The sequence below is a fragment of the Cyclospora cayetanensis genome, unplaced genomic scaffold (assembly GCF_002999335.1).
Source record: "Cyclospora cayetanensis isolate NF1_C8 unplaced genomic scaffold, CcayRef3 CcayRef3_contig_22, whole genome shotgun sequence".
NCBI classification, from domain to species: Eukaryota; Apicomplexa; class Conoidasida; order Eucoccidiorida; family Eimeriidae; genus Cyclospora; species Cyclospora cayetanensis.
In genome coordinates, this window is record NW_020312170.1 from 26,559 (window position 1) to 45,639 (window position 19,081).

Genomic DNA, 19,081 nt, shown 5'->3' on the forward strand with positions numbered 1-19,081 from the left:
CGCACTAGATGCGCATCACTGCTGCTGCTGCTGAGTTCATTCTTTCACATGCACTGGACACTGGAGCACAAATCACAGAAGCTCGCCTTATGTCTCAACCAGAATTTTGCATCTCTGCGTTATAGCTAGCCAGGTCACCTCAAGTCGAACGCAACGGTCCCACGACATGATATACAAAGATCGACAACTTTTACTCTTTTTGCCTGTGTCGTGCAAAATGGCTGTAAAGGTCGGAGTGTAAAGCGCCACTCGCAAGGGGGGTTTCCTAACTGGACGGTGGCCTTCAAGGGATATGATGGTTCGTCTTTGACGCAACGTGGTGTATGAATTCTCTTCGCGTCCACACACGTCACCTCAAAAGACTGCTACACTCTATTTTCGATTTCGACGCTGCTAAGGCGGGTGCGTGGTAAGGTTGCTGTGTGGTGTTTCACAGAAGCAGGGGCAGGTGCGAGTTTTTAAATTAAAAAACGCCGAGTTTCTAGGTGTCTGTTTGTTTGGGGGATGTGCTAGCGGCATGCGATTCGTTGTATAGTGCACCGAAGAGGCAGTCAGCATAAGAAAGCTGTCTCAGCACGACACTACAAAGCCATTCGCAAAAGTCATCCTGTTCGTCGGACGCGCCTGCTTCATTCCACCTAGCGGAAAAGCTGGAACCAGGGATCGGGGGTCCTGAAACAACCTCGTTGCTGCTTTGCGGAGGCTCTGCGTCTTTCTCTGTCATATTCTTAGCCACACTTTCTCCAGAACTCGCTGTGGAAACGCGTGAATGCTTTGAAGACGATTCCACGACAGGATTCTTCGGCGCATTAGCCGGAACTGCAAATGCGCGTGCAAACGAGGCGCGTTCATGTGGCGGGCAGCTCCATCTTTGCATTCGACACTGCATGAGGAGCCGCTGGATTTCTGGAGCGGCACGACCCTCGACGAGAGTGGCTCTGAGTTTGCATGTTTCTGTCACATCGAAGATTGCGTTATCTTCTGCTACATTACTGCTGCTGTTGCTTTTGCTGCTCGCCCGACCCTCTTCCGTGGAGGTGCCCAACGACGACGTTGCCTTACTTAGCATTCTCCGCAGGCGAGCCTGAAGCCATCATATGATCTTTTTTCCAGATTGTTCGTGCACCAAAGCTGCCACTCATGCATGCATGCATGAGTGGCGCTGATACCGGAGCCATTTGCGTTTCTCGTGTTAAAAGACTTGATAGGTCTCTAGGATATCTTATGAGCATTAGGACTATTAGGAACTTTTTAAATAAAGCTGTATGTTGTGCCCTCCTCAGACTCACAGGAAGTAGTCCGCCCCCAATCGCGGCCATGCGTCGTTGCGCCCGCGAACCTGCTCCTCTAGCTGCAAATTCCTTTGCCGTAGCATTGGAGCAAGAGGCAAATCCAGGCTCGCTTAAGATATCCGGATTTTTCTCTTGGCCCCAAGATGCATACACAGGGTGTGTGCCGTGGTATTTTGCAAAGAAGGTGTGTTGAAGTTTGTAGTAATGCATCGTACGCCATGTGCTGGCTTTGTTTTCCGGCTGTGAAGCACATGGAAAAAAGCAACACAGAAGAAGGTCAACTATGGAGGAGAAATGAGTTACGCGAATTTTCAACTATCGCGTCTACGCTTTAGGCTCATTCCCAGAAAGTCTGGAAATAATCGCTGACAACTGTTACGCACAACGCATAAGTAGGTGGACTTTAGCTGTAAGCGTCGAGGCAACAGAATCGATAGGAGCGCTATTGCCCCTCCTGAAATTCCGTAGATCTTCAGAGGCTCCAGAGCACTTCCTTTTGTTGTGGGTTTCAATAGAAGGCACCCCGCAGCTTGCAGTAATACCGACGCACGAAGAACGAAAACGGCCTATCGAGAGCAGCCTCATATATGCCCCTGCTAGTAGAAGCAAGGTGGCTATACAGTGGCCAACCAGTGCAGCCCTCTGGAATATAAAGATTAAAGCTGTGCACGGCTTTTCAGCGTTTCGGCGCATGCAAATCATTGTCCCTGATGAGGAATATAATGCCTTACTTTGTATATAGCTGCCGTCATTTCGGGGTTCGGGCGTTTGGCCAGGCGTAAGAGAGCCACTTTGTACACCCAATACAATATGGCCCAGGTGGACATGGCCTGCAGGCTTAGGAATGGTGCAATGCTTACGTAGAGTGAGAGAGAACAGAGCCCTTGCAGCATTGCTGCATACCTGCGGAAAATGCCGACTCTAAACGAGCCGCGATTTCTATTGGCAGGGACAGCCGTAACAGGCGATTTGCGAGCTTATAGCTAGCTCTCTATGCGTGCACACATACTTAGTCGCCGTGCAAAAGTCGGGGCCCTCGTATAACCGGTTGAATGCTTCCTGGGAAATGGGCTTCCTTGTCAGCGGTAGCAAACAATTTCTTTGCACGACCCGTGCCTGCCCCCAGATAGCTCACAAGAATTTTTTGAGGTTACCAAGGCTCTGTATGGCGATCAGACGATCGGGCAGCTGCTCGTCTATTTTGACCCTATTGATGCACTTTTTGAATGATTGTCGTATGCAGCGTGCTGATGGGTGAAAGCAGCGTGATTCCAAGTGTCTGTATTTACCAGCCATTGCGTTTGCAGGAGCGACAATCCGATCTCACTCAAGAGAAATGAAAAGAACTGCATTGCAATGCACTCAATGAGGCCCCCTCGAACATACCTGCGACGATTCAAAGTTCTTGCAGTGTTCTCATTGTGTCAAGGGTAAACACGAAGCATGTATTTTATGCGGTTGCGATAAAATTTTAGCACCTCTAAAAGCTGCTTGCTAGAGTGCCCCACACACCACCATCTCGGATCTTGTAGGACTATGATGTAAGTCAGGCCGGTATTGATGGTATATGTGATCGTCAAACGGACCATGAAGGCAGTCTGCGACAATGTTATTCTCATTGTGTGAGCACCATCCATACAAATAATTTTTTGCAGGGAGGTATTAGGACTCGCCAGCGGCAACAAGAGCTGCCGAATTTTTTGGATGGCCCTTTGTTATTCTACGCGGTTGTAACAGCTGTGCTTAAAAACTGGTGGTCTTGCAAAAGCGGGCCTGACCTGCTCTCCCGTTCGACTAATGTGTCGCTCCTTTGACGACTTTAGCACACACCACATGCGCACTAGTCATTGGTAGTTGGCTGCCCGAAACTTCCCGAGCTGTAGTAGCCGAAACGTTGCCTAGAGATGTGAAACCCCAAAACTATCCACATGTCCGACGTACCAAGAAGTAAAATACACACCTTAAGAGTGTGTTGATGACGTTGATTGTCATGGCTGGCAGCATGGAGAGAATTAATGAAACCCACGAACTCCCACTCAGCTGCACCAGCAGTTCTCAGATACCACACGCAACTAAGAAGCAGGCGGGCATTCGTAGGGATATATAAGGTGGCAAACTTATTGTTATATGGGCCTTGAAGACCGGTTATGAGTTTTGCTGTTGGCACATAGCGTACGCCTTCCCCTGAAGAATTCTATAGCGGATCATGCTTGATACGGCAGTCCAGCAGGAAAGCTACGGTATCTCAAGGGTTTGTCAAAGCTTTTAGTGGCCTCAGCAGGACTTTACGTGGATGGCTAGTGTTTCCTGTACCTCATCGATACGTATTGACAAGATCCACTCTTCCACAGGTTTTATCATGGTGATCCCGGTCTAAAGATCATAGGCCAAAAAGCGCCGTCTGCCGTCTGCTACCTCAATAGCAAGGACAAGAGCACCTATTATACACTTGCCTTGAAAGCAATAGCCTGCGGATGCAAGATGGACCTGTGTATCTCACTCCTGTGAATGCTTTATTCTTGAGGCTGATATTAAAAATGATTAGTATCGCCGCAGTACAAAAGGACACCACGCACAGGCCCAGTGCAACTGCCCACAACGTGACCTGCGACGCAAACGATTGGCCAATATTAGCACACTTGTTTTGGAGTGTCGCATGCAAACTTAACATCATGATAACTCAGCTGGTTGGGGCGCGTGTAACCGTCTAGTCGTAAACATACTTGCATAAAGATCCGCTTTGCTTTGGAATAGCTAAGATTTTCCCAAGCAATGTCTTCCGGATTTGGCGCAGGCTCCACCTAAGCACCACGCAGATTCCATACTTACGTTCTTGGAATCCCTTAGCATCCCAGATTCCTATCACAGGCAGAAGTGACGAATGCAGCAGAATGGTCCCACTGCACCATCATGCTACTCATAAAGTGGTCACCAGTGCTGTTGGCTGATGAACGCATGCACCAGCAAGGAGATACTTTTGGATGTACGTTGGCTCAGGCGTCAACCTACGCCTATTGGATACTGTCCTCTGAAAAGCGGGAGTAGTCTATAGTTACACATAACGCACGACCACTTCCGCAGAATTGTTTTCCATGTACGAAACCGTGACAAGCAATCATCACGGTCCTGAGCGAAGACACTGTAAGATGTGCCCATAGGACTTTACGCCCCTTCCTCGTGGCTCGCAATGGGGTTCCATCAACATGTAATTTAGCAATAACCAGTCTTGGCAGATGCCACACTTATCTAGGAATACGCGGAAACGATATCATACCGTGAACTAGCTTAGGAATGGCACCTTACTTGTGCATATTTGAAAACAACCACCGCGTAACCTGTACTTCTGCACATCCATGCACGCATCCTATACGCAAAACGATGAATGCCTAGCTGCGTGAGGAGGGCCCACAGTAGCCATCTTGATATTTGCTTTTGAGTTTTTTGCGATGCACCTGTTCTTTCGGGCCCCTAGGTGTCTTGGGCATATCCCAGAATTACCTAAGGATGTCTTGCCCCACGCGCTCTAGCAGCAAGCGCACGCTGTTCGTGGACAGAGGCTCTTGTTGCGGCTCCCCTGACTGTACCACAGCGCACATTTAAATACTTTAAAAGGTATCGTGCACTTATTTAAAGGTTGAGGGTGCGCGCCACATGAGTAACATGTGAAAAGCTTCAAAGACTTCCGCAATCTAAATCAATTGCCAAGGCAGCCGCCCTCTCTCTGGCGCGAAACTACCCATTGCTTTACCAACGTCTCGCACTTTGCCCCTGTATACCATATAGTAACTGCCTACTCATTAATAAAGTTTATTCAATTGGTTACGAGCAATGAGAAAAATCCATTTCCATGACAACCATTGCAAGAATAGGCGTGGAGGCCAACCTTCAAAATATCTAGCCGTCGCTTTAACCTTTCAATGAGAGTTATGTGTTCTTCATAATGCCTGGTGTCAAAACCTATGACAACTTTGACCACACACTCTGGTGGTTGGTTGGCCAAGAGTGAATTGCACACAAAACTGGTTATCTCATGTTCGTCAGTTGCATCGGCGGGAAATCCTTCTAGCAGAAGAGCGAAATCCTGTGGCTGGAAGACTTGCTCTCCTGCCGACCTCCTTAGGTGCTCCTAATAAGCAAAGGTCCACAAAACATGGTAACAGTTACTTTGCAAAAGCTATTCAACTTCTGGAGGGTACAGGAGCTCAGCATTTAGAGCCCTCCCATAAGCTGCTAAAAAAATTTAGCGTGGTTCCAGCTACCTGCTGCCTGAATAAAATTGGTAGTAGGATGACAGCACTTAAGACCATTACAAGATTTGTTGCACCAGGAAGCTGCGACTCGGAAGCAGTGCCGTCCACGCATCCGGCTGTAAAAAGTGCTGCGACCACTCAGGCAAAAGCTGTGAATTTGCTGTTTCGACACATATACGAGCTTGCCAATAGAATTTAGACATTAAAAATCAAGTACTCGCTTTTCTGATAGATGATAGTAATGTGTGAAGGAAGCTTCAGACGCTAGGACATTCACCCTACTTCGGTTGAATACAGAACAGTTTGCTGATCCATCTGAAACCTTATGCGAGTACACGCCAATAACGACTGGCAACGACAAGAGGCCATGAATAGCAGATACCAAAAGGATGAATTTTATGAATTGGAATAGAAGTGGTATCCCTGAACAAAAAGAGGTGCAAGTGAGAGGTATATTCCGTTACAGGTTGGTCCACATGAAATTTACTTGCCTTGTAGAACAACACAAATCAGCACACAAATCAGTAGTTTGCTGTAGGGGTGAACATCTAGAGTTTAATAATTAACGCTGTACCAGAACCAAGTTCTCCTAGTTCAGAAAGTTTACAGCAGAGGGGATACGGGGGGCATCGAGGCAACCCAGTGGATGTGAACACATTTCGAGGGTCTTCTCCGTTTTGAAGTCGCAGGAGCACGGCAGTTCCTGTCTGACGAACGCGGCAGTAGATCTTGTGCTCGTATGCTTCCTGCAGATTTAGTTGATTCCACGGCACCTTTGTCATCGTGGAAGTGTATAGGAATCAATGCTCCCTTTTGAACATTGCAGGTCTAGTACTGCTGTCAATGCCAATTGCTGTTACGCAGAACATGATTCCGTAGAGCTCGACAGGTGCTCAGTCAGACACTCAGCGTAAGTGAATTCACGAAGGCTTGGCTTTCTTCTATCAATTAGCCTGTTGTAGGTAAATCAAACGGACAGCAAAATCTCGCTAGGAGTACAAGATTAGTGCTGAAGAGAAAAATATGGGCAGATTTTGTGAATTTCTACATGTCCTCTGCAAATGCCGCTTTTTTTCCTGAGTTATCGTTTCAGTCGCTCTACTGGCACAAAGGTGTTGAGCATCATATACGGGTCACTTGTGCATGCAATAACAACGAGCGAGGAAATCAAAATTATTGCTCAGAGCATTGCTATATTGGATAAGGTATATTTCGATATGCACAAGGAGCCTTGTAATTGGACTAGTTAGTGCTTAGGTAAGGCCCTTCTCGCGCACAGTTCCAGGCGCGGATGGGTCTAAATTGAACGAGGGGTGTGCACCGCACTTCACTTTTTTGGTATCGTCATCATAGATGACAGCTGGAGTGCCGATTAGTGCACTGTGACAATTTTTATCGAGAATATAACTTGTGTTCTGCTTGTTATCCAAAGCCTTGCAATGGTAGTTCCCTAGCGGCTGCGAGGGAATATGATCCCATTCCCGGATGGCCCTCCAACGGGAAGGAGCCACCACAGTGGTTGTTCTCCCTACACAAAATATGCTTGGTGATTCTCAACAGACATGATTTAAGCGTTCTTACGAGTGCGTGTGTGAAGTTTTCAGCAGTGCCAACATCATAGGGGTGGTCCTTGCCTGTGCGTCGCTTCTCACAGAACTCGATGGTCGTGCAATTAGTGGCTATTAACCAGCAGTGAAAAATGCAGAATGGAAGAACAATGCTAAAGCAGAATGGATGCAAGTGGACATTTTGAATGCCAATAGTACTTACGCGAGGAGAAAGAAACTCAATGCAGTTCCAAGAAGTGTAAAAAAAACCTGTTCGAAGGAAATATTCGAGTCGCCAATCGAAGCCCTAACTAAGAGCGCTTAGTTAATAAACTTTCGTCGCTTGTCTTGGTGTTGGTGACGCACCAGTGGTCGTCATTGTTGTGCAGACGAATGTCAGGGTACCCCCACTATACAGCAGCGTCAGGAAGAAGAACTTATAATTGAAAAACCCAACATCATTGGCAACCTGGAACAGTACAGTCATTTAATAGGTTTAATGTCTACCATGGAATTGGTCTCACATACCCATGGGCAGTAGTGATCCATCTTAAGAACGCAGCGTCCTGTGTTGCTACTGTGGTGGCAGCGGTCGGGTTTATACTTCGAACACTTGTGGCAGTATCTAGCTCCCCCTAAATGCTACAATGAAGTCAACATCCATGTCAAAGAGAAGTGACTGGCGTACCATCCCGTTTCCTTTCATGAATGAGATTAGGTGGAGGCTGCCGCTGCCATTCATTAGTGCCTGCCATCAAGTATTACGAAGCAGCTGACAGATAACATTTAACGTATTGTAATACCTGGAATACGCCCTGGCTCTGTGGAATAAGTCTTATAAAACGACCAGAGGACCATAGCAGCACCAACATGCACTGATGAAATGATGTAATCCACTGCGCTGCTCATTTCCCCGTCATGATGTTTACCAGTGAAAAAGTGAAGTGCTCCGGTTGCAATTGCTTCATGATCGCGGTACTCGGGGGGTACCTCAACTTGAAACATTGGTAAACAGTGGTACTGTAGGGCATTCTAGATAATCTTCCGCTCTTCAGTTCGGAGAACGCAGTGTCTTACCAACAAATATATTGTATACAAGATGGCCATAACACTGCATATTACCTGAAGTCATGGAATAATTGGCTCCTTTGTGTTCCTCCAAAATACAGAAACCTACAATCATCGGAAGAAAGCGGGCAAGCCGCTTCCCTGGGTGTTCTCTTGTTTCTATCATGATTGCAACGATTCACGAATTTCTAAGGAAAAACTAACGTCTGCATTAGTTCATGCAGAAACGGGAAAACAATTTGGTGAAAAACTGAGGCCAGGATATGTATTTCAGTCCAAGTGTACGTACAACCACCTAGGGTTTACGCATGTCCACAAGGGTGCAATTGAAGCGTTTGGTAACACCCGCGCCCGGGGTATTACGGAGAAAACAAAAGGAATACCGCATGTGAACATTAAAAAGTCCTACATGTTAGAAAGAAGGAGTGCAAGGCAATAACTAATGCTTCTAGCTCCATTATGCGGATGATTGCAGTTGTACTATTTTAAAAGTAACTGGACCTTACAAAGCTGTGAGCTGATTTGATCCGTGGCATACAAGATGCAAACGCGAGTGGGTCGGCTTAGCACGGTAGGAAAGTACATCAAAAGGAAGAGCCCTTGTCATGCAAAGAATGATAGAGCAATATGAGCCTGAGTACTCTTACTACCGGGTGCACTGAGAATGGCGTGTTCATGTTGCGTGGTCACAGGTTGATTTCTAAGGGGGCTAACTGGCACTGCGACTCTCACATACCCCTATGAGTCAATGCCAAACCTACTCTCTGCTCAAGTTCTGCATTGTCGAAGTGCCAACTGTATACCATACGAGGATTCTTGTTACTCTAGAAGCATGCAGCTGTAAGTTTTGTGCCACGCTGCAAGCTGTACGGAAGTTGGTCGTAAATGGTCTTAGTAAGCATATTGACACGCTGATATCCTCAAGAAAAGTCACAACGGAAGTCGTACAATACTGAAAACTAACCCAGTTAATGTGAGCGATTGGGAAGCCAGGCGTTACCCGTGCTGCTTAGCTATCGGGGCTCAGTGTCATTCGGAATGCTATGCCAGCTTTATGCCCACCAAAACATCCATTGAATCCAAGTATTCTTATATTTCCTGTTTTTTGTGCATGCATCTTATTAGGAGGCGGATATTTTGGGCTGGCGTCGCAGCCGGGTGAAAGGAACGACGCCTGTCCTGTTTGCGGACTGATGGAAACGACGTGATGACTTCCTACAAGATGCTTGAATGGACAGCTTTAAGTCGATGTTTAACAAAGGCCCACTATTATTGATTTTAGAGGGGTATTGGCAATAGGTATTGGTTTCCTTTGACACCTCTGCGCCTTGGCTTTTCCTTGGCGAGTCCGTCGATGCGTTTCTTTCGTTACTTTGGTGGCATGGGAATGTGAATACCGGATTTAAGCGAGCAGCACTTGCACACTGAGCATTTTCCAACGTATTTTTATGGGAGATGGCTTCAGTTTTTATTGCTCTTCCTCGGGACACAACACTCAGGGATTCAACAGCTTCAAGGTGCAGCATCGAGGCACACGCTTGCGAAGCTGCCGCTGTTGAGTCAAAAGTGTGCTCATGCAAGCCAAATCGGAAGGAGTCTACAAGCAACTTACATTTTTGGATGCGTGGTTCTGGCGGACTTCGGGCCATACACACTCAACACAAACTCGATGGGAATCATGAGAAATCTCCCTTTTGGAAGCAATCAAACACAGGATGTACAGATAAAGAGCCCCCGCTTAGTCGCGAACCGTGCGGTGGTGAATTGCAGGCCTCTTCTTCTAGCTGCCTTGTTTTACAGCAGAAATTCTCTGGTTTCCCCACCAGGGGCTGCCTCAAGCGCTGCGCGGAAACTTCCTTCCACAAGCACTGGATAAGTTATGTTCATTTCTTGGCCACCGCCGCGGCTCTTGCCACCTTTGTATGGTATCCCGTAGCCTCCAGTGCAACAGACAGCGAGCCAACAAACAGTGCATTAGGTAACCTGAGACGATCTGAAGGCAAACAAAACGAGCTGCTGTTTGCTGAGCCCCTCTATGGTGACGAGACAACCTTCGTATCCACTCGAGTTCAGGAAGCCTTGGCTGCGGGAAGCCCGTTATCGTATGCTCCTCAAATCGCTGCTGAGGCTTCCGTCGAAATTTCATGGAGCGTGTGCTCTCGCCTATGCAACGGTGGCACGCAGTCAGTTGACCGAGATCGGTCGTATGTTTTGGCTGTAGAGGGTTTGCGCCATGCCCTTTTAGATGTTACGGATTGGTCCGACTCGTATGAGAAAGCGGTACAGGATGAGGTCGCCAAATTGTTAATAGTTGGCGATACAAACCCAGCACAACTGAAAACACGTCCTTGCAATACCTTTAGGTGCCCTCTTGAGGTGCCGACCGATTTAGCGACTGCATTGATGCAAATTGCGAGGGAACCAAAGTCAGTGGCATCTTTTGGAGTTCTTCCTCAGGTGGACTTTTCTTTAGCGTGCCAGGACCGGCATCTGCTGGAGCGAATCACCCAGGATGACTGGGACAGGAAGCGCTCAGAACAGAGGAGTAATGCCAGGAGCCAGCAAGTACAGGGGTCAGAAGAGGTGTGGGAGTCGACTGTCTTGGAACCACAGCAGCTTAGCCTTTACAGCTGTGTCAGTTTGTGCCGGCTGTACCGCCTGTGCGGAGCCGTGATATACACTGAGGATATTGAAGATGTGGGAGCGAGTAAAATTGTTTCCAAAGGCACTGAATCCCCTGCTGGACTCGAAGAAGCGTTGGTCAATGCCCGTTTTGCAGTAGACGCTCTTGAGGAAGGTGTTAGAGAAATGCATGGCTCACACGACTTTAGGGAACACGAAGGATCGCCAAGCCGCAATCCAGTTTGCAGTTTGTACACACGCCTAAAGGTGTCGCGGGTGACGGACTGCGGTGTAGAGGCAGCCAAGAAGACTGGAAACGCTTCGCTGACGCTTTTGGTGCTAAACGAGAATGTTGATTTCGCGGAGGCTGCACGGGGCATGCGTAGTTCTTTGGCTATGGAGTTTACTCGACAGGGGAATCTAGTGGACGATGCCGCCAACCTTATGAAAGTGAAGGGGAGTGGCGGCAAAACTGATTCCAACAGCTCTCAATGGGAAGACCGACTAAAGACTAAGGTTACAAAAGCCAATAAGCACGCAGTCTCTGCCGCGCGCGTCCTGTTGGCGGCTGTGGGGCTTTTGGAGGGAGCCGCGCGGCAAGCTCACAAAGCAATCAGCGTTGCCCAGTCCGCGGGATCGTCTCAATCGCAGGTTAAGGCTAACCCAGAGGAAGCAGGAGATTCGGGTTCCCAAATAGAAGTAACTCAGCCGACCTTTCATACTGCACGGCCCCTCAGTGCCTCCTGTCCAGTGTTCACAGGCGTGGAGCTGCTTGGCAGGGGGTGTGTAGAGCCGTTTACACTTCGAACACACCACCAAACAGATAAATCGAGTTCGTCTCGTACTACCACCTCAAGCAGCAAGCGCAGCTCGCCTGATGCAAGTCCCATGACCTGGCACTTGTGCAGGCAGCTGTTAGAAGAGTCATCAAAACTCCTGGAAACTTTCCGCGCAACAGTGTCTCAGATGGAGGCTAAAGGATCAGTGATGGCGGACGTATCGGCAGAAGCCCAGAGACTAGGGGGCCTCTTGTTAGATCTCGACAGTGTTCAGACAGCAAATTTGTCTATTTATGAGAATGGAATCGATGTACAAACAAGCACTAATGCAGCAACTACGAAGGATGCACCACTTCGTGGAGATATGGACACACTCAGCCTGCGAAAAGAGACGGTGGAGCGACTGGGAAAAGGCAGTGGCAACCTGTTTGCAGTTTTCGATACAGTGAAGGAGGCCTGCGCAATAAAAGCCGTAAGAAAGAGCTGCGAACATAGTCAGTCCTCAGCGGGTTTGTAGGGTGTTCATGTTTTGCGTGTCATTCGTCACCTGTGGACTTTGGAACGGTATCAACTGTTTCTGTGCATAGGAACCTTTTTGTTGTGAATTTGTTTCGCGCGTCGCACATGCTCGCGAAACGCCGTGCTCACATACGCGTATGTAGTACGATCCGTAGGCGAGGCACAAAGAATACTGACGTATTCTGCCGAGCTACAACACTGCTTGATTTTTGTTTTGTTCTCAGATATTCGAGCCACGTATCACGCAGAATGGCGATACTTTAGGTGCGCAGTTCCCAACGGCATGCGGACACTTCAGCCCTTCTTCTGTACTTGTCCTGCCGCGTGCAGACTCTAGTGCGTCAGCGATAGTTGCCACTGATGGTGACTCAGAGCTGCCCAACGGCCAAGAAAGTGCGTGCCCTGAAGTCCCCTGTATCTATTCTACATGGACATCATGGTCACCCTGTTATGTAGCAGCGCCTGACGTGTCCGATGATGATTGGAACAACGAGGAGAGCGAGATACATTCGACAGGCCGTAAGATTTCAGCAATCTGGCAAGTCAGGTTTCAAGAGGTGCTACTGCGCCCCAAGGCGGCGCTGCAATGTGACGTGCGTGCTGAAGCACGTCTCTGCACGGAGAGAGCAACGGCCGATACGGAAGTGACAAAACTGATGAGTGGCTTTACCGGTGCCATCGCAAACCATGCCACTAACTGGTGTCAGTACAGCCCCTTTTCGGAATGGGGCGAATGCACGCCAGAGTGCCTCTCTGATGATACAGTCGTTGCGTACCGGACTCGCACGCGCTCTGTGCAGCAATACCCAGTGACGGGCCTGGCTCCCAGTTGTGATCCGGATTTACTTGAGTCAGAGGAGGTGTGTCCAGATGTTCCTATGTGCGCGCATGAAGAAGACGAAGGAGGCGAAGTTGCCACAGCAGACGAGGCCTTAACACATGAGCTGCCCACAGCGGTCTCTGCTGTGTCAGATATTCACTTGCATATCCAGTCAGCTGCGCTTGAAGACACTGTGTCTCTGAAGGGGAACCCTTCCCCAAAACTGCGGGCAACCAAGGCTCTACATACAATTGCTTCTATAAATGACGGTGAAGCAAGGCCAGCCTTTGGAGATTATGCATCAAGAACACCAGCTGAATTACAGCAGAGTTTTCTGGAACGTGCTGCCTCGATTCATGATGAAACTTCAGATGAAGTTGCTGAAGACGAAGAGGAAGATGACCCTCCTTCGGGGTCTTCAACAAGTGTGCCTCATCAAAGCAACAAATCTGAGGATAGCGCAGACGATGCTTTTGATGAAGTCGCTGAAGACGAAGAGGAAGATGACCCTCCTTCGGGGTCTTCAACAAATGTGCCTCATCAAAGCAACAAATCTGAGGATAGCGCAGACGATGCTTTTGATGAAGTCGCTGAAGACGAAGAGGAAGATGACCCCCCTTCGGGGTCTTCAACAAATGTGCCTCATCAAAGCAACAAATCTGAGGATAGCGCAGGTGGTGCCGCTGCATCGCCTTCTGTCAGCCCGAATACTACGGTGTCCAGCAATACTGAATCCCTTCCCACTTCGTCTGTGCCATCGGCGTCTCCAGGGGGTGGCCAAAGCAGGTTTAATACCTCATCATCGGATGAAACGAAGATTCCTTATGACTATCCTACAACTGATGAGCATGCCGGTGTAGCTGAGGAGAGCACGAAGGAAGAGTCTGGTGAAGAACTGAGTGCCGACGTGTCACCTAATGCCGACGCTGTGACAGGAACGACTCAGGATGAGACCGAGAGTGAAGATGAAGTGTTTGCATTTGGCCTGTCCTTTGCTACCTTTGTGGCATGCTGCCTGTGCGGAGCGTTTGCGTGTGCAACGCTGGTGCTGCTCGCAGTCGTGTCCAGCACTGCGGTTCGTTCCTGGCTTGGGTATGACTGGTCTAAAGCGACAAGCGATGAACGTACAGAGCTGCTTGAATCAACAAAGAAAGCCGCTGCACCTTCAGTAATCGCACCGCTTGTTGATCCTAACGGTGTCAAAGTATTAACTCCGCAAGGAGCGCCCCTACTTGTGTCCCCGTGCATGTCTAAGTCGGGTGCGCACCTAACCGCCGGCAACTCGAAGATTTTTGTCACCATGAAGGGCGATTTCGTAGACAACTGGGGAAGTCCGGTTGCAGAGAACGACCTCCCGGAAGAACTGGGGGGAAAGGTAAGTGCTGTGGAACTTGCCAGCCCTAGAGCAGAGTAGCGTGCATTTTGCAAGAGGCGACGGCATCACGTGGGAAATGTGATGCCATACTACCCAATGCTGTATATTTATTGTTGCAGGCAGGCGCGAAGCCTTCAAGTATAGCAGGAGGGTCCGCAAGACAATCGCTGGGGTGGGTAGCCCCAGCAGTACCACCAAAACAAGCAGCACCTTCTGCACCTCGAGCATCAATTGCGCAGGCAGTAGGTTCAGCTGGAGGGCTCACGATTACCGCAGCGTCAAAGGCCCCGGCGACCAAGAAACCGTCTTTGGCAATGGCCCTGTGAGCGGCCGTGGAGCGAAGTGTCTTCGCCGAGCCAGGAGCCTCTGCACCTCCGGGCAGTGGAGCGTCCGCAAAAGCTGCACTTACTGCGAATTCGCTGGGGCCAGACCTTCCTAAGCCAGAAGCTCCGTGAACTGCGCATATGTGCTTTGTTCGGCAGGGAATAAAACATTGCCTTCTTCTGAACGATATTGGTTCCAGGACGCTTGTGACGCCCTTTTAAGTAAAAAGTCTTGTACTGTTGTTTAGCATGATATGACGGCCATGAGCATGATTAGCGAATGGATGATGTGGGTGAGCACACAAGGTGTCATACCATATATTCCTGCGCTTCTGCATACTTAGTGTCTCAGCATCACTGCTCTACCCAGATGGCGCTGTATTTTGGCCAACGCATCGACATAGTGTATGAACTGCTTCAGGCCAGCCAGATGGGGGTTTAAATATACCCTATTTTCTTAACCTCTAAACTGGAGCCTTGCTCCCAGTTGCAGCGTACGCTGTGCTTGCTGGGTTGCCCGGTTGAACAAGATCGTTTAAATCGTTCTTTCGGGGAGGAGGATTACGGTATGGTGTCGTGTCGTTTGCACACGCCATATTCACCCATATACAAACTAGAGAAAATGATGCATATAATATGCCTTCAAAGTTATCACAGCTGTGGACACTGTCGATGGAGTTATATAGTATACCATGTTTCAGTGTCTGCTCGTGGTCGAACATACAGTTCTTGCTGTAGTTGGAAGTGGCTGGTGCCCCCCAGCAGATTGTTGCTGCGTGGCAGCCAGCTCGAAGTGGATACTTGGCAGCTTTAGTCTACAGCAGGGAACGCATGCACCACCGAATCAGCAATATGGTACATGAAGTTGTCAGCTCCCCAGTTAATAGAGTTCGACAGTAGGCTGCGCAATCCCAAAAAAGCAAAAATGGGTGTAGGGCTGGCATAACTTCATAAGTTTTCATCACTGCTGTCCGACTTACAACTCTTGGTGTTATTCAGATGCCTTGCAATCCCTTCTACAAAAGTTAGTAGTGCCTGACTGGTTTGGCTGTCCATGATAGCTAGTTGCCGCACGATATACGTAGCCCGATGTGACGAGTACAAAATCTGTGAATGCATGTAATTATTAATGTGTACAATTGGGTGATAGCGGTCTGAGTGACCAGGGGGTGTGCCAACCCGAAGGCTAGCTGATCCTCTCCTTCTTGGGGAAGCCAATGGATTCCCTCAAGGCAGTTACTGACTTTCCATCAGACTTCGTGTTGGCGGGCATATCGAGACCCCATGTAAAGCTCCATATAATGCTTTCGTAGAGAGGCATCGACCTCAGACATCAAGAGAGAATTACATTCAGAGTTTCTAGCTGCATTATCAAAGCACTCCGACCATTCATAGCCACTTGAGCATAGCAGCGAACTCACATACACCCAGCATTGTGTATACCGAGCCACGCTACTCGGCAATAAACAATTAAATAAGATATGCGAGCACCCAAACGCGTTGGTCATCGTTTCTTAGCTAGTGCATAATTAAGTATAGCTAGCGAAGTAAGCGTGCTTTAAATGTAGCTTACCCCGCTGCACCTCAAGAGGAGCATAAAGGGCATAACATGAGTCGGTAACCCGCGGGATTGGGAGGGGCTACCCGAGTCTAATGTAGGCCTCCGGATACATGTGAGCCACAAAAGTAATGGGCTACACGGTTAAAGCTGAAGTGAGGCATGACTGCTCAAAATGCCTCTATATCGGAACATAAGGTCGCATGCGAAGATATTTAAACAAACTCAATGGTAAGCATATTGCATAGGCAACATACATTGTCTATTTTAGCAGGAATTTAAATTGCTATGGACTGTGGCCAGGAGTGCACAATGCCTGCCATGGGAGTGCAGCTCGCGTATATCCTCATGCACAGCGCTCCTGAGCCTTTGTACACCTGTATAATTGCTGTTGTGCTAAGGAAGACGCTTATTACAGGTGGAGGAAAAAATTAGGGCACCCAAAGGTAAGCTTGTGAAGAAGAAATGCACACTTGGCAGCCCCAAACGTAGAATTCATTCTGAGCGGTCCTGCTTCTGTGGGGCTGTGGGGCAGGTGTCCCACATTATTGTCCAAGACACACATGCTGTGGCTCATATTTTGACAGAGTAGGTAGCGTGCATTGAGTTCCTGAGGTGGATAATGATATGTGCTCTGCTTCTCCTCTTCTGTTGTGTAAATGCATTGTGATGCTCAAGTTGGGAACATGGAATGCACGGGTAACGAGACCTCCTTTTCAAGCGCTGTAAGCGTTCGGAGGATGTTGGTATCTCCAAATTGCGTACAATGTGGTTTCTTGTATTCACCTACGATATCAAGAGGTTGATTTGTGCGTCGAGACGTGTACTGATCCTAAGGCTTGGAATGCTGTAGCTTTCTGACGTGTTCAAGGAGGCAGGGTTTTCGGACATTCCGCGTGGTGAGTCTAAGCGCTGCCTAATTAAGGGCGTTTAAGGCGGTTTTCCCAGGGCTAGCAATAACCTCGTTTTAGCAGGGCCTAAGTTTGCCTCTGCCATGTGCTCTCCATCCCTGTGCCTATTGGTAGTTTGGATGGTAAGTCAGAAGACGCGCTTATCGTGTATTCCTGAAGAGTGATTCGCGGTATTAAGGGAAACGGCGCTCAGAAAGTTTCTGCTCAACGTTGTTTACATGCGGATTCGAACGGTGGAGGAGTTTTGCGTCGCACTAGACCTGCTCCAGTTTCGACGTTTTTTAGACATATTTGCTTCCCCTCTGTTTTGGGTAGACGAGCTTCACATATTTCTCGCACATCCTTGGGTAGAGGGGGACAAAGAACATACCACGGGACGGGGCCTACTGCATTCTCGCTGCGGTAGGTGCCCTGTACCGCGGTGTACATGCCGCATGGCTGAACCTGCCGAGATTTTCTCATTCCACAGCTCGGCACGCAATCCTTTCTCGGGAGTTATTCCGTATGACTCTAAGGAGTTCGTGTATGGCTTTGTGCGCTCTGGACGTGGGCAGCAAATATGTTGCCTGCACGTTCCTCGAGTTAGTGAACCGAGCGAAAGGTGCACTTGTGGTCTTGTCCTGCTGCCTACGTGTGCCGCGGTCTCTCGACTGCGTCAGTGGTACTTTTTGCCCTTGCATTATGCCTTTGGATAGGGCTCGCACGGAATGTTTGCACCGATTCATATGATTAAGATGCACCGAATGTGCCTACGTGCGGCGGCTTACGTGGGGAAACCGTAGTTTCCTGGTGTAGTCTATTGCCTTTCTCATCCTCCACAGTCTCCAGCCCCTACGAAGCTACCATGAACGTATAACGCGAATGGTTGGTCCTTGTAGGCCCTGCATTTGCGGAACTGTTCATGGTTACATTGATGCGGCTTCTTGTCGAGGAGTGGTGGCAGCCACAGTGGCCAAATCCATCGTTTCTCTAGAGGGGGTCGGAAATCCGATCGAGGAAGAAAAAATGACTTTAGCTGTTTTTATAAGCTGCCGAAAGTGCAGCATGTCGTAGTTTGCTAAAGAACGTGGCTTACTGCTGTCGGCCTCTTTTCTGTTCAGGCTTGCATTCCCATATCGTATACGCACATGGGCAGGAGGGATGGGAGCGAAGTCAGATTGTCCGTTCGATCCTCGTTTGTTGCGGGCATTACCGAACTTCAATGAATTCAACTGCTTTCATAATGTCACTATGCCAGACGCCTAGGCGTTCCCTCCATATCTGAAGAAAAAAGGTGTAATGCTATTTTGCTTAATTCGTTGGTAGAGACGCCCAGAAATTCCCGGCTTTCGCCTAGGAGACCACTTGCATGGCTCTAAATGGTACTGCTGCATGGGTAACATCGCTTTTCTGGGGAGCTTTTTGGTCTTCTCGGTAGCGTTATTGGCAAGTTGCGTGGGGCACAGCTCTTATTGACGTGCACGGAGCTGCCTGCAATCGCGTTTGTTTTTCAGTTGTTCCGGGCGGAAAGTACGAGAACGTCCTTGCCTAGCGCTTTCGCCTTGCCGTTTAAATGTTTGAAAACATACGACAGATGCGCACGACCTAGTTAAGGCAGAAATGGGACAATTATACGGCGGCCGTGTGCACGACCAATACTGCTAAAATTGCTTTATGTTGGCCAATCAAGATGGAAGTGCAGCGGCTGACAGCTGAGCTAGGCAGGTTGAGACATGCTTAGTTAATTGCCTCTACTGCCAGGATTAGGTAGTATTTGGCGCTGCTGTATAGTCGTGGGCAGGGGAGTGCAGTAGATGCTAGGGGTTCATAGCATATTGTTTCACCTCGTGGTGGATTGGAGGGATTATTTCGTACGTCCTTTGCTGGAAGAGCAGCTTATGAGGATTGCCAGTGTTGAGATTACCGGAGCTATAAGTGGCATCCTGGGCTGGTATGTTGCCTCGAATTAGCACTCAGCTGTTGTCGAGAAGAGTGACAATCGTGCGATCAATGCGACGCAGTGATGCGTGGACAGGGG

General features: G+C 48.7%; 4 protein-coding genes across 4 annotated transcripts; 1 reads left to right on the forward strand and 3 right to left on the reverse strand.

Annotated features, from left to right (window-relative positions):
* Window positions 1–481: 481 nt before the first annotated feature.
* On the reverse strand, window positions 482–2,588 carry LOC34621144. The gene is made up of 6 exons (XM_026337995.1): window positions 2,582–2,588; window positions 2,302–2,422; window positions 2,024–2,195; window positions 1,676–1,858; window positions 1,063–1,532; window positions 482–1,004 (listed from the first exon to the last, which is right to left on the reverse strand). The coding sequence occupies exons 1-6, from the start codon at window positions 2,586–2,588 to the stop codon at window positions 482–484; spliced, it is 1,476 nt and encodes a 491-aa protein (XP_026193780.1).
* Window positions 2,589–5,103: 2,515 nt separating this feature from the next.
* Window positions 5,104–6,324, reverse strand: LOC113147425. Its single transcript, XM_026337996.1, has 4 exons — window positions 6,117–6,324; window positions 5,825–5,965; window positions 5,552–5,670; window positions 5,104–5,418 (listed from the first exon to the last, which is right to left on the reverse strand). The coding sequence occupies exons 1-4, from the start codon at window positions 6,322–6,324 to the stop codon at window positions 5,104–5,106; spliced, it is 783 nt and encodes a 260-aa protein (XP_026193781.1).
* Window positions 6,325–6,992: 668 nt separating this feature from the next.
* LOC113147424 (palmitoyltransferase ZDHHC15-like) lies at window positions 6,993–8,323 on the reverse strand. The gene is made up of 10 exons (XM_026337991.1): window positions 8,267–8,323; window positions 8,167–8,211; window positions 8,019–8,109; window positions 7,893–7,964; window positions 7,778–7,837; window positions 7,618–7,724; window positions 7,456–7,558; window positions 7,313–7,400; window positions 7,124–7,262; window positions 6,993–7,070 (listed from the first exon to the last, which is right to left on the reverse strand). Exons 1-10 carry the CDS (start codon window positions 8,321–8,323, stop codon window positions 6,993–6,995), a joined length of 840 nt encoding a protein of 279 aa, XP_026193776.1.
* A 1,454-nt stretch (window positions 8,324–9,777) lies between these two features.
* Window positions 9,778–14,598, forward strand: LOC34621143. The gene is made up of 3 exons (XM_026337997.1): window positions 9,778–12,030; window positions 12,302–14,272; window positions 14,392–14,598. Exons 1-3 carry the CDS (start codon window positions 9,778–9,780, stop codon window positions 14,596–14,598), a joined length of 4,431 nt encoding a protein of 1,476 aa, XP_026193782.1.
* Window positions 14,599–19,081: the final 4,483 nt, after the last annotated feature.

What these genes read in the sequence shown, in the direction of transcription:
- LOC34621144 (XM_026337995.1), bottom strand. An exon ending in TGACGGCAGCTATATACAAA is followed by an intron (nt 1,859 to 2,023) that starts GTAAGGCATTAT and finishes TGCTCTCGATAG; the next exon opens with GCCGTTTTCGTTCTTCGTGC. An exon ending in AGTCCACCTACTTATGCGTT is followed by an intron (nt 1,533 to 1,675) that starts GTGCGTAACAGT and finishes TGTGCTTCACAG; the next exon opens with CCGGAAAACAAAGCCAGCAC.
- LOC113147425 (XM_026337996.1), bottom strand. Translation starts at nt 6,324, where the DNA reads ATGACAAAGGTGCCGTGGAATCAACTAAATCTGCAGGAAGCATACGAG. An exon ending in CTGTTCTGTATTCAACCGAA is followed by an intron (nt 5,671 to 5,824) that starts GTAGGGTGAATG and finishes GAGTGGTCGCAG; the next exon opens with CACTTTTTACAGCCGGATGC. An exon ending in CAATTTTATTCAGGCAGCAG is followed by an intron (nt 5,419 to 5,551) that starts GTAGCTGGAACC and finishes TTTGCTTATTAG; the next exon opens with GAGCACCTAAGGAGGTCGGC.
- LOC34621143 (XM_026337997.1), top strand. Translation starts at nt 9,778, where the DNA reads ATGCGTGGTTCTGGCGGACTTCGGGCCATACACACTCAACACAAACTC. An exon ending in AGGCCTGCGCAATAAAAGCC is followed by an intron (nt 12,031 to 12,301) that starts GTAAGAAAGAGC and finishes TTTTGTTCTCAG; the next exon opens with ATATTCGAGCCACGTATCAC. An exon ending in CGGAAGAACTGGGGGGAAAG is followed by an intron (nt 14,273 to 14,391) that starts GTAAGTGCTGTG and finishes TTATTGTTGCAG; the next exon opens with GCAGGCGCGAAGCCTTCAAG.
- LOC113147424 (XM_026337991.1), bottom strand. Translation starts at nt 8,323, where the DNA reads ATGATAGAAACAAGAGAACACCCAGGGAAGCGGCTTGCCCGCTTTCTT. An exon ending in TGTATACAATATATTTGTTG is followed by an intron (nt 8,110 to 8,166) that starts GTAAGACACTGC and finishes AATGCCCTACAG; the next exon opens with TACCACTGTTTACCAATGTT. An exon ending in TTGAGTTTCTTTCTCCTCGC is followed by an intron (nt 7,263 to 7,312) that starts GTAAGTACTATT and finishes ATTCTGCTTTAG; the next exon opens with CATTGTTCTTCCATTCTGCA.